At 51.1% G+C, this 13,171-nt stretch overlaps 3 protein-coding genes across 4 annotated transcripts; 2 read left to right on the top strand and 1 right to left on the bottom strand.

The window, feature by feature from the left end:
* Window positions 1-2,473: 2,473 nt before the first annotated feature.
* Window positions 2,474-3,473, bottom strand: LMH87_001648 (uncharacterized protein; the record flags this gene model as incomplete). The annotated part of the gene is made up of 3 exons (XM_056192957.1): window positions 2,474-2,609; window positions 2,665-3,000; window positions 3,052-3,473. The coding sequence occupies 3 exons, from the start codon at window positions 3,471-3,473 to the stop codon at window positions 2,474-2,476; spliced, it is 894 nt and encodes a 297-aa protein (XP_056050042.1).
* A 1,573-nt stretch (window positions 3,474-5,046) lies between these two features.
* LMH87_001647 (uncharacterized protein) lies at window positions 5,047-6,828 on the top strand (the record flags this gene model as incomplete). Of its 2 annotated transcripts, XM_056192956.1 has the most annotated exons (2): window positions 5,047-5,867; window positions 6,074-6,077. In XM_056192956.1, 2 exons carry the CDS (start codon window positions 5,047-5,049, stop codon window positions 6,075-6,077), a joined length of 825 nt encoding a protein of 274 aa, XP_056050041.1. The 2 variants fall into 2 exon arrangements, with proteins under 2 accessions (XP_056050041.1, XP_056050040.1); XM_056192955.1 differs by having other exon boundaries at window positions 5,047-6,828.
* Window positions 6,829-7,213: 385 nt separating this feature from the next.
* LMH87_001646 (uncharacterized protein) lies at window positions 7,214-7,922 on the top strand (the record flags this gene model as incomplete). Its single annotated transcript, XM_056192954.1, has 2 exons — window positions 7,214-7,745; window positions 7,813-7,922. The coding sequence occupies 2 exons, from the start codon at window positions 7,214-7,216 to the stop codon at window positions 7,920-7,922; spliced, it is 642 nt and encodes a 213-aa protein (XP_056050039.1).
* Between the last annotated feature and the right edge of the window lie 5,249 nt (window positions 7,923-13,171).

Here is a 13,171-nt window from a genome sequence, read left to right as displayed (position 1 = left end):
ATGGGAATGGCAACTGATGATGGAGAATTTGAAACGTCGTATATATATACAAAAGACAAGTTATCGAAGTAGTCAGCTTCGACGCCCTTGGACCTATTTATGCCCATTCTTTTTGTTCGATTTGTGGTGGCTTTTTCATCAACGAGTGCTTTGTTTTGGCCTATTGTGCTGAGAGGCGTGGTAAGTGCACCTACAATAGCAAAGGCACAGACCTCTCTACTGACAAGAGGTTCCAGTGCGCCTAAAACAAGAACGCGTAAAACGCTGCGGCCAACATGACAATGGAGTGCTACTTTGCGCATGAGCGTCGGGCATTACGTGCGCGGGCGCGGACACGTAGGCTCCGGCGAGAAGCAGCTGGTCTTGTCTAAGGTTGGTAGATTCGACGTGACGATGTTAGACTCGATGTTAGATAGCTGAGATATAATATATCCATAACAGATATTAAAGTACGGGGGCCGTACTCCGAGAAACTAGTCGCAATCTCGCGAGTAGCGGGCGACATGCGATAGACGCAAGCAACATGGGGGGCACGCTTACCTGCATCGCGCAATACCGAATGAGCCATCTGGGGAATCGATCATCAAGTGCAAATCTATTGTGGCCTTGTTTGTACTTGTCCATGCACCTGGCATTTGCGGGACCCTAGGTTTTCATGGTAATGCGCATCAGCTCTCACAACGGTACGGCTGGCGCAGGCGCGCTCGACTGCCCCCCGATCTAGACCTGCATCTCAGCAACCATTTGTATGTCAACATTTGACTTTGTGAGTTTACTCAAGTCAGCCCGATTCCGAATTTGAACGTTTTCGTAACATACAGACGCCAAAAGGTCGCTCATGCCAGCTTCATATTGCTCATTCAGTAGCTACTTTGACCTATTTAATTTACACTCAACAACGCCGTTAGATTGCCTCCGCCTTCACTAAAAACTACGATCTGGCATTAATTATGAAACCAATATGAACAGATCAATATCACGTGGTGATTGCTCTGCCGACCCTGGTACGCCCGCAGCTGAGTCTTGTGCGGCATAGCAACTACTGTCCTCCTGGTTCATTTGCGGGGGTGCTCGACCTGTCGACCACCCATAAACTTCCGAAAAATGGCCAAAGAAGGATTGCAACTATAGTTTATGCTGTGGTTCGGCTGCGTTTCCTGTCGAAATGGACCGAATCGACTCATTACTAGCATGGGCTGCTTCGAAAGGCGTTAAAATTCGTGGCATCCAGCCCCAAACTAAGCCAGGTTGCGGTATTGGAATGATGGCGACCAAAACACTCCAGATACTGAGCATGTCCCTTCTGTTTCCTCTTTCTTTCTTTCTTTTTTTTTGGTTTTTTTTTGGTGTGTGTGTAGAGCTTTATGACTGATTTGGCTGCAGAAAGGCGATGTAGTTCTGACGGTACCTTTCCGCGTCATGCGAGGTTTGGAAACAGTATCGGCAGCCATCCGTGCCAACTTGCCTCTGAAAATGTCAATACATGGGCTCTTGGCCGCCGAATTCGTTCTCAACCCTCCCGCACAAAGCTGGATGAATGTAATACCAACCATTTCGGAACTCAACTCCATCCCATTCCTCTGGTCCCAGGCAGCCCAGAGCTTGCTTCCAGGTGCCGCAAAAAGTCTGCTAGACAAGCAACAGAGCAGTTTCAGCCGAGATTGGGAGCAGTTTCGAGGCGCATATCCGAATGCTGCGTCAGAAGACTACATGCATGCTTGGTTCGTTGTGAGCACCCGAGCGTTCTACCAGGAGACACGGCAGACACTTCATTATCCTTGGCACGATCGCCTGGTGCTACTGCCTGTAGCTGATTTATTCAACCACGCGGCTGTCGGGTGCAAAGTGTCCTATTGCTCTGATAGCTATGAAATCATAGCCGACCGGAAGTATTGGAAGGGTGACGAGGTCTGCACATCATACGGCGAGCATTCAAATGATTTTTTGCTGGGCGAATACGGTTTCCTATTGCAGAACAACGCAAACGATCGATTTAATCCCAATGATCTGATGACTCCAGAATTAACTTCCGAAGAATCTGCGGGGCTCAAGCAATTAAAGACTGTGGCTGTATTGCGCCAGGTTTGCGGTCCTGGGACTGAAGAGCAGGCTCTGTGCGATGATGACGGATGGTTTGAGATTAGATCTACAACGGTTGACGATGTGAAACTACGAGAACTTTTGACCAAGTGTCTGGAGGGAATTGAAGGACATCGCCAAGCCGTATTGGCTTTGGGTGGCAGCAGTCAGGGATGTCAAGCGCTTCTTCTACAGCGCTGGACTCAGATAGACGAGCTGGTGCGAAAAGCCGTGCAGTTGAGCGTTGTTGAAAATGTGTCTCGGTCGACATAGCAAGCCACATTTTGCAGTTCTGGCTTTGTGAACAATCGGAACCTGTGCATTTGGGCAGCAACTGCTAGTGCTATGAATCAGACTCTCTTGCCACAGCACACGGGAAACATGTGCAGTGTACTCATCGCGGCTTCAGGGCGTACATGCGCACCGGGAGAAGTCGTCGCGATGACTGCAGAGGGCTGACACGCTGTAGATCTGTCCGTACCAGCCGCAGGTTTGCCTGCGCAAACAGTGCTCGGAATTTCTCGTCTAGTCTGCAACGTTTGAGTTAGTCTAGTTTTTACAGCTGTTGCGTGGACGGGCGCATACCTGGTGATGCTGCTATCTGTTGCGTCAAACATGTCGTCCAAGCCAGTGCTCAAATTCTCCTTGACGATGATCCAACCCGTTCCTGCCGTGAGATGCGATTTGCAAACTTCCAAGTATTTCACAACTTGTTCATCCGTAAGATGACCCAGACACCACTGCGTCCATATCAGATCATACTTGGTGCCCTCAATGGGTTGCCAATCCTCAAGGCCGACGTTGAAGATGTTTCTCACGCCTTTTGTTCCCTTGAGCGGCTCAGTAAACCGTGCAATAGGCTCCACCACGTCAACTCTTTCGGCGATTGATAAAAGCAAGTCTTTCGTGATCCTTCCGATTCTGCAGTGTGTCAAGTTAGCAACAGCATTGTGGCATCATGCACCGACGTACCCTGCCCCTGCGTCCACAGCACTCTTGACAGTAGACCGACCGCTTTTTACACCAATGTTTAGTTTTGCCAAAAACGAGCGGGAGCCGAGAATATCAGTCCTGGAAATGTGGCTGTAAGCCTGAAAGGTCGGGATACCGCCTAGCATGCCATCAGTACTGGCTTCCGCATTCTCCCAATATTTTCTCCCCGCTTGAGTATCGATGAGCCCGTCAGGTGCCGAATATTGATTTGATAATGATGTTGATTCCTCTTTGGTATTTTGTGAATCTTTAAGCTCGTTCATGATGAGATGCAAATCGTTGGTGTTGGCATGTAAACGTTCTGTTTCCTTGAGCTGTTCAGGCCCGGTGATTTTTTTCAGGGCCGGCCTACGACAGGCCGGAGAGTCGTTTGGGGTTCCACCCGATGAACTCTCAGCCATGACAAGTCGCTTGCCCGTTGGGCGTCGTGAGCGGCAGAAATCCGCAAATGTAGTTTACAAATGTATTCACCACAATCCTTTAACTATTACCAGCCCATTGCTGCCGATGTGCCGTGGACTACTTCCTCCTAAAAGCAAGGGTTGCCCGTCTAAGTGAGCCAGATAAAAGCTCTAGGGTAGTGAGCTTTGATTGCTGGAACAGGCTACGCTCTACTATTTTAGTGCACTTGGGCGCATCGTGTTGGCACTCCAACTTACATTCTGGACCGAGGGAGATAGGACTGTCGGACCGGTCTCCGACTCTGTGCCAATCTCGTCTGTCTCTACATTGACCAGCCGTGAGGCGATCTTGTCTGGGGCTTCAGGCAGAGACGTTACGCGGATGCGACATGACGAGCACATGTAGTCCAGGTCTGATGATGTCGGCTTGGCGGGACTTACACAGCATGGGCCGCTACGCAGGCACGCAGGTGAATGCGTGTCTATGCGACAGGTCGCCATGTCTGAGCCAATTCATCTGCCGCCTGCGGGCTGGCCGAGGCCACCACAGTCAGAAAAGCAAACAAGAAACTCCGGATCTTGAGCCGCGATGTGCTAATGCACCCCTGAGATGCTGTAGCACTGGCAGGAAACGAAGTTGCAGCCACTCCGCTGCCATTTGGTCATAGTGTTGGCGATCCGCCTGCGAGCCGGCAAGTGATTCGATCAAGGCCGAGCTGGTAAAAGACGTGTTGAATCGACCTGAATGTGACAGCGGCAGAGCGTTGCTTTTAATGAATCATGTCTCTGGTGGGCTGAAAAAAAGCAAAGTGAGCACGGCTAACGGCTGGGCGCTGGCCTGGCTGGCTAGCTGGCACCGGCAGCCTGGCAGATACAGGGACCGAGCGGCTGTGGCGTTGGTGTTTTCTTTTCTCGTTTCTCACGAACCGGGACTTTGTGGTTCCTTGACCGCCGATGTTGCAATGAACTGGACCAAGTGTCGTGGCCGAGGTCGCGTTCTGCGTGCCGTGTCTCTCGGGTTGTTCGTCTGATCTAGTTTAGTTTGTGCCCAAGTGCCCAAGGTGCCGCAGACTGAAGAGTTGGCTCAAAGACACGACGGAGATGACATGTCGCAGCGGGAATGGCCGATAGAGCATCGCCGACTTGATTCTTGGGTGCAAACAAGGTGTGTCTGTCGGAGAATTGGAAGTTGCATGCAGGGAGGAATCTTGACGTGATGGTGTAGTGGGGAGATTTCAAAACTGGAAGCCTCGGAGTCAGGGTGTTTACAGTGGATGACGCAGCAGCCACAGGGGAGTTGCCCACTGTTTTCAGGGGACGAGAGCTCTGGAACTGTGGTTGCAGGGGCCCCTGCAGCGCTGCAGCCACTGTCTCTGACCAGGAGCGCTGCCAACAGAATCGCTGACAGCGGGCCAGCCGAGTCGAGTGCCGTACGCGGGGAACAAAAGACAGCCCGCCGCCACTGCCGCTAACTGTCCATCCCATTCCTCTTTGATACTCTACTCTCCCACGACTTGCGGTATTCCGACAAGCAGGCACGTCTGCGTTCGCAGGCTGTCTTCCGATATTCGCGATGCCGCCGACGAAACGACGGTTGTCATTCGACACGGCCGAGGCTAATGCGCCAGCCAAACGACACCGAGCGCGCGACACGTCGAGCACGATCACGACTCCGACACTCCCGCCCAAGGACTTTATCTCCCGAGTCTCTGATGAGGTTCTTGTCCGAATCCTCTCCTACATGAACGAGAGTTCTCTTCTCGACGTGGGAATCGTCTCCAAGCGCTTCCACGCCATCGCCTCCGACTCCCAGCTCTGGCGCCCACACTACTATCGTCGCTTCGTGCTTCCTCGCGCCCATCGCATACCAGGCTTCAAGAAGGCACGGAGCACTTCAAGCCTACACTCTCTATCCAAGGGCAACGCTTCCGGTGCCGATGCTGCTGACGGTGCCTTGGCCTGGAGGAAACCGGCGTCGACCAAGCGCTGGAACGCCGGCCAGGAGCAGGTCGTGGACTGGGTCGACTGGAAGAAGCAGTACCGCCTGCGCCATAACTGGGCACGAGGGCGCTGCGCCGTCGAGCAAGTCGACGTGCACAACTCCAAGGAACAGACGGCCGTAACTGCGCCGCCAGAGTGGCAGACGCTTATCAAGGTTGTCGAAGGCATCGCCGTGACAGCAGACTCCGTGTCAGGCCTGCGCGCTTGGGATCTGCGCACGAGGCAACCCATCGCACAGGCGTCGCTACATTTCGATCGCGCGACCCGATTACGACCAAGCTGTCTGGCCGTCGATGACACTCGCCTGGGCCGAGGCCAGGTAGATGTCGCTGTCGGATTCGAAGACGGCACCTCGGGAGTTTGGCGCCTTGATGCCCACCGAAACGCTCTACGGTTACTCTGCCGTCAAGAGAAGAGCTTCCTCGGAGGACTGCTTGCTATTGCCTACGGGTATCCATACTTATTGACAGCTACGCAACTTGGCTTCATCGCACTTTATACATTTAGCAATCCATCCGCCGACAACACTTCCGACGCTGGCGACGATACCGACAACGAAGTCGCACGGGAAGCATACACACAATCACCAGATGATATAGATGACGACCATGTCACACTACCAGCACCATATCTCCTCACATCACTCAAATCACATAGTACGCAAGGGCCACTCGCGTTATCCTTGCGCAAGAATGCGGCGTCTGTCGTCGCATCAATAGCATATACATTCAATACCGTTGGCGGATGGTCCATCGGCATCCAGGACCTCGATATTCGCCCATCCGGCGCAGTAACTTCGCGCGTCGCGTCATCACTACCTACACAAATACGATCTGGCCACTCATCGCCCTCCTCTTCTCCCCTACAGCCAAGTGTATATCGCTTTGGCAGTCCCGACGAGCCCGGGCCTACCAAACTACGATACAGCCACCCATATCTACTGGCCACACTGCCAGACAACACACTGGTCCTACACCTGTGCACATCAACCACCTCCTCACTGATCATCTCGTCCGGCATTCGTCTCTGGGGCCACACGTCGGGCATATCTGACGCGGAGATAACGCCGCGCGGCAAAGCAGTCAGCGTAAGCACGCGAGGCGATGAGATCCGTCTCTGGGAGCTGGAAGGCCGTCCCAGCTCCCGCAGCGTTGCAGTCAGGCCACGACTGCAGGAAGCCGAGAACAGTCTGTCAATGGATGACAGACGAGAGGGGAGCGCGCCGCGGACGCCGACCAAGATGGACCTGGACGACGGACGGCGCAACCTGGTGGGCTTTGACGACGAAGTGGTACTGGTGCTCAAGGAGGCGAGCGACGGGAGGGACAGCCTCATGCTTTACGACTTTACGTAAACGGATGACCTTTGAGTTACATAGTAAAGATACCCGCACATTGTACAGTGCCGTACATGCAAGAGAAACAAAGCAATATACACGAATACATGAAAAGCAACACTCGAAAGTGGTTCAACAAATCGTGCAACAATGTGTCAGCCAACGGAAAATACCTTTGACCACAAGCGCTTATCCGGTCGTTTTGGCGCGTGTGGAACCGTGAGCGAGAAGATGGGCCAGCCTTGAGATATAAAGACTTGCCTCTCTCCCTCTGTACGCTTGTTTGATCACGTCCATTAGCATATACCGACTTCGAGACTCACCTTTCCATGACCTGTCGCTCACGTAACAGCACCTGTCCGTTGAACCAGCCCGCGTCACACCCACGACACCCACGACAACCATGGACGACCCAGAAGTACGGAGCAGATTCCGAGAGACTGCCGAAGCAATCAACAGGCTCTTGAACGACGACGTCAGGAACATAGCCGGATTCTTGGATTATGATGATTTGAACGACCTGAGCCGTGGCTTGGGGCGAATACAGACGGTGCTGGGTGACGAGATAGGCCTGCAGATGCTCACCAACTGCCTCCTGCCTGCCCTGCGGACCTTGGCGTCTGCGGACCATGACACGACGCGACTTCGAAACAACCTGAACGCAATATTTCCTCCAGTGCCGCCACCTCCGGGAGAAACCTTGAATTTCCGTCGACGGTGCTACTCACTGCGGTGCGCCTCCCCTCTTACCGTGCTGTTGTGGTCGCTTGCGTTGGAGCTGGATGAGTGGAGAGGCATTCCCAGTCTCGGATTTGATTGCCTTTTGCGCAGGGCGGCAGAATTGAATTTCACTGGTAATTTACCGGATATTGTCATGAGGGTGGCGGCGCTGCATAGAGGGAGAACAGACCATGCCTCTACCGACTTCTTTGGATGTGAGATTTGTCCCCCCCCCCGATGTTATAGGTCCAGGGGCAGAGCACACTAACATGATGGATTTAGTTGTCGAAGCGTGGGAGGCGGCGCATGGGGGGGAACGGCGGCGAGTAGGTGGCGCCCGCGTGAGGTTTGCTGACGACGATGAGTGGGAAACGTGGGGCGAATTTATGTAAGTCGGAGATACTTTGACACGGATGTGTCAAGGTGATTTAAAGTTTGCTGCCGGCAGCAATTGCTTTGTGGAAAGCGCGGTGGTGTTGGAAATGGCGGCAGCGATGGAGCTATGAGTTGAGGCTGTGTGTTCCTTTCTATTGTGCGAGCGCCTGGGGGAACGGGTGGCTATAGAATCACAGGACATCAATGACTAACTAAGGATGTGGAGATATTTTCTGGCAGTATCAAAGGAATGATAAGGCTTTGTTTAGATATTGTGAATGCGCAGCGCCGCCATGGCATCTCAAGGCAACCAACATTTACACCAGTGCCACTCGCGGCTCGAAAGGTCTGAATTCTGTGTCCTCGCGCTGTGGCGAGTTGACAGAGATGTTTATTAAAAATTGATACAAACAAAATAAAGAAAAGAAGCAACCTAATTACGTGAGTAATTGAATGATGGAACAGAGATGTCCTTCAAGAAAGTGCGACGGCGGTGTTTGTTCCTCGATTTTTTAAACGCCGCAGATGCAGAAGGCAAACGTCACACGCTCACTTGAGTCAGTGACAAGGCGTAACCTTTGTGTATCACGGTTTATCTTTGGTTAGTGCCATGGTGAACCGCGGAGTGAAACGAGAATGCCTTATTGAACGCCTACTAGGCTGATGCTGAGTTGTGCGAAGGCGGCGACATGCACATTACACCATGGCTAGGTAGCAGATCTTACAAGCTGTTTCACGCCCAGGGCTTACATTCGTGTGTCTCACACAAAATCTCGCGCGGCAATTGATGAAAAGACTTGCGCTGCGGCCGACGCCGCCACTGCGGAAATTGTCTCCGTGATTCACGTTCTCGCTCACTTGAACTACATCAAGCTCCCTGTTCAATGTAATCTTCTTGCCGCCAAAGCCAAAAGGAAAAAAGCTCAATGTCTGAATATTAGAGACCGAGTGAAGACCGTCGTACGGGGCGACAGCTCGGGGAGATCCAGCGGCCCTTTCTTGACGACCGGCCGCTGACGGCCAGCAGCCCGCGAAGCTGCTGCAGGGCGGACTTCAAGATTCTTCGCCTCCGCAAATGTTCATTTGAGTTTAGCGGCCTGCTTCTGTCGATTACATCGCAGCAGAATCCGACCAGCAAGCCGGTATAATGGATCGAGGTATCGACGGCTGGAACTAAGAAGTTATCTTCAAGCACGGGACTGAACGCCCGTTTGTAATGAAACCGGCAAATCTCAGAAGAATGAAACAATGATGTGAAAAAATTGTTTGCTTAAGCCAATTATCTAGTTCTGGGAGTAAGAGCCCGACCCCCCTAACTACTTTGCTGCCCAGCGTGAGTGCCAGAGCGCCGCAGTCTTGCAGCAGATGCAGGAAACATTGTCGCCGCACGATGCGTTGCGCGGACCCATAGTCATCCTTCCGGGACCGCAAAACCAGACAGAGCACTAAGCTCACTGGTGGTGGTGGCGAAGCTATTGGAGGCTAGGGTGGGGCAAAAAGCGGCAGAAAAATGATTCTCTGCTGCAGATGCTCTGCATATGCAAGGTACCCGCCTTTTCACTCAAATTAGTATATGCCTCTTTGTTACTCTGATCTGAAGTTGATCTGAGCAATAGACAATGAAAAAGATCACAATGAATTCACTTCCTTTGAGATACCTCACGTGCCCTGGCCAGTGCTTAGGAACAATTAACTCATATGCCTAGATCCTGCTCCTCTTCTCCTTTCTCTCTTCTTCATCATCATCAAATTCTGTATGCAGGCCCTGCCCCCGAAGCAAGCACCCAGCATATGCTGACTAGACAGGTAGTAGATATACAACAACTGCGCGCGCCCCCCCGCCATCATCAAAGGTAAGTTTACCCCTGTTCCTAGAGTACACTCAGCATATGCTAACGAATGCAGATGGATTCTTTCGGAAGTAAGTTTTTGTGTGGTACAATAACTTGAACATGTACTGAGCATATGCCCAGCAACTTTCACTGACCAGGAGCTGGTCAACTGCGTTGGGGCACCCAGCGAGACAGCCCTTGGCATCCACTGCGGTAAGCACGGGTTGAGCATATGCTCAAAGCCCACATACTAATTTTTTTCTAGGCGACATGGGCATCGAAGGCCACCACCCCCCCCCTCCGTAAGCTCCCTGTCAACCGATTCCAGGCATATGCTGACCAATTTTCTTAGGCTCGATTCAGATCGCCAAGGTCAACACCATGGTGTAAGTAATACTGAGCATAAGCATATGCCCAGCTAATTCTCAAAAGGTGCGGCGTCAAGAACGAGCTTGGCGTCATGTGTGGCACCGTGATTGCCTTCTTGGGTGGCTCCGGCCAAGTAAGTGTTGCGCATCTTCCGGGCATATGCCGGGCTAACAAAAAAAAATAGATGAAGAAGCACATCAAGACGATGCACGGCTTCGACCGTAAGTAAGCCCAAGTAAGTTCTGAGCATATGCTGACATCAGTAGCCGTTTCCTCCGGTCGGCGCAACTTGACCACCGCCGACAAGGCCACCGCCCGCCGGTAAGTAGTTTCAGGCCGATGCTGAGCATATGCTGACCCGTGATAGCTCCCTCCTCTGGTATGTCCTCTCCCAGGAGTGGAAGAGGGCCGCCTTCCTGGACGAGCCCGGGTAAGTGAAAGAAACCGTCTGAGCATATGCTGAGCTAACAACCTCTAGTGCCGGTCCCCTTGGCGGCCCGATCCAGAAGATCGCGGATTTTCTGGAGGCCAAGGCGTGAGTAGAGAATCCTGTGCGAACAAGCTGAGCATATGCTGATTAATGTTAGTCGCGCTGATCCCGTCTGGCGCGCCGCGACCGGCGACAAGACTGGTCGTTTCCACCGCTCCCCGCCTGCTGTAAGTTTTAGTCTGAGCATATGCCGAGTACTCAAGATAATAATACTTTTTCTAGGCGCAGACCACCCCGCGCAAGCGCGGCCGCGGTGTAAGTATTAATCACTACGAACATGTACTGAGCATATGCTGACGAGTAATAGGCTGCTGTCCCGGACCGCTCCCCCTCCCCCTCCCAGGGCCCCCCCCGTAAGTATCTGAGCATATGCCCACAAGGTTCTAGGCTGACCCTCGACAAATAGCCCCGTCGAAGAAGCGCCGCCTTAACAAGGCGGCCACGGGCACCAAGGGTGCCGCCCCTGGTAAGTAGTACGCCGAGCATATGCTGACAGCATTCTGACAATCAATAGCTGCTACGCGCACCTCCACGCGCCAGGCCCAGCCTTCCAAGAAGGCTGCCGCCAACAAGGCCTGAGCATATGCCCAGCCTCTCCTCGGGACTTGGACAGTTTTTTGCTTTGTTGTTTTCGTGAATTTCAGGAGGGTGCTCAGCATATGCTGAGAGGCAGGCGGCGATGTTTTTGTTCCCGGCAAGCAGACCGGAAGGATACCCTCGGCATATGCCGAAAAATAAAAAGTCATTTCCCAATCTTTTCTGTCCCTCATGTGCATGTTGTGAGCATATGCCGAGAGATTTAAACGGCTACAGGCTGCCAGCTGCGCCTAGCTAGCGTAAGGCAGGCAGGCTACCCTACAGACCGCGCGGCGAGGCAGTCAACTTTTTTTCGGCATATGCTGAAATTCCAGAGCGCAATACAGCCTCCGGCAGGCAGTCGTTTTTTCGGCATATGCTGAAATTCCAATACATAATACGGGCTAGTAGCGGGCAGGCAGCCCCTGGACACTTACTAGGTTATTTCGTAATCTAGCATATGCTCGCTATAAGTTATGCTTACTATAAAGATATTTCTATGCGGAGGAAAAATGCGTAAGCTATGGATTAATAATAATCCGTCCCGCCTAGTATAGAAATTAATCAGGCATATACCCCTCTTCCTCCTTACATCTTCTACTGAGATTCCTGTAAGATGGCGCGACAACTTCTATTAGAGTATACAGATATTGATGTGATAAATGCATCAAATCCATCAAAGTTTGGCTTCCATCATGGTCAGAATATTTATATCACTTTATCAGCATATGCTAACTCTATTTTAGGACCAGTTGAGAAGAAAAACACACAAATTCTCTCCCGTGTCAACACACACATTTGTGATATTATTGTCAACAGTACTGGCAGAATGTGTGGAAGGGTATATACTGAGAATGTGAATGTAGGTGGCCTAACATATGCCAGGCGCTTGCTAGGGATATACTTATCAAATACTTTAGTTTTATCGTCACATTCGAACAGCACATCCCTACCATATCCGCCTCCCAAATAAGGCGAATATATCAGACGAAGAACGCCTAATTGGAGAGAAGTAAGTATTCTTTTAGAATAGACGTGACATATGCTTACACTTAGTAGTACTATTCGCGCCTGGGTTCTCAATGGCGGTTGGCGTGATGCTCGGTACCAGCGTGAGCCAAAAAACCTACCAAAGACCTCATTTTTATATAAGGTAGCGACTGAGCTTGAGTATCTTGCGTAGGTATCTACTATTCATATTATACGCATATGCTAATAATCTTATAGCCAACAAGACCTAGCATTTGCACAGAAATATGGTAGACAATTCCATCGTTCAAGTTTCCGACAGATGTTGTTCGAAAATACATTCAACACACCGTGTGCATATGCTCACGGTGTGCCAGTCTCTCCCACATTAGATCCTACAACCACACGATCAGAGCGGGATCAAACCAGCATATGCTCAGACAACGGTCAACCAGACACCACAATTAACACAGACTCCTCACTTGAGGACACAGCCAGAATGTACACAGCTAGCAGTCAGCATATGCCTGAGGATATTACCTCTACAGAGTCCGTGATAAGAGTTAATAAGTCGCAGAGCATATGCTACGCAACTACTTCACCTAAAAAGACTACCCGGGCTTTACAAAAGTTATCACAAGTAAGCCACTTAGCATTTTCCTAGCATATACTTATTTAATATCTAATTTTCAATCTAGCGTAAAAAAACGAAAAAAAACTAGCTTATTCTTTTTTCCTTTCCTATATATAAATTAGTTAAGTATCTTTTAAAACTCTCTTAAGCATATACCTTGTCTGAGTCTTTGACACTTTTCTTTTATATGTTGAATATCCTCTTGAATAAGATCTTTATACTCCTCTCTGACCACCTTCTGCTGTAGAAGAAGTGCAGAAATCTCAGCATCATCAAATTGATCTATCTCTGGCATATGCCGGGGCCGTTTTGGTCGTAGAGATATCTGAGAAATTGATGGTAGTGAGCACGTTGCTGATGAGCTAGAGCGATCCCGTTTTTGTTGTTGTGGTGTTT

The sequence above is a fragment of the Akanthomyces muscarius genome, chromosome 3 (genome assembly GCF_028009165.1).
Source record: "Akanthomyces muscarius strain Ve6 chromosome 3, whole genome shotgun sequence".
Classification (NCBI taxonomy): Eukaryota; Fungi; Ascomycota; class Sordariomycetes; order Hypocreales; family Cordycipitaceae; genus Akanthomyces; species Akanthomyces muscarius.
Note: the sequence above shows the minus strand (reverse complement) of the source record. Positions and strands in the feature narration are given on the sequence as shown.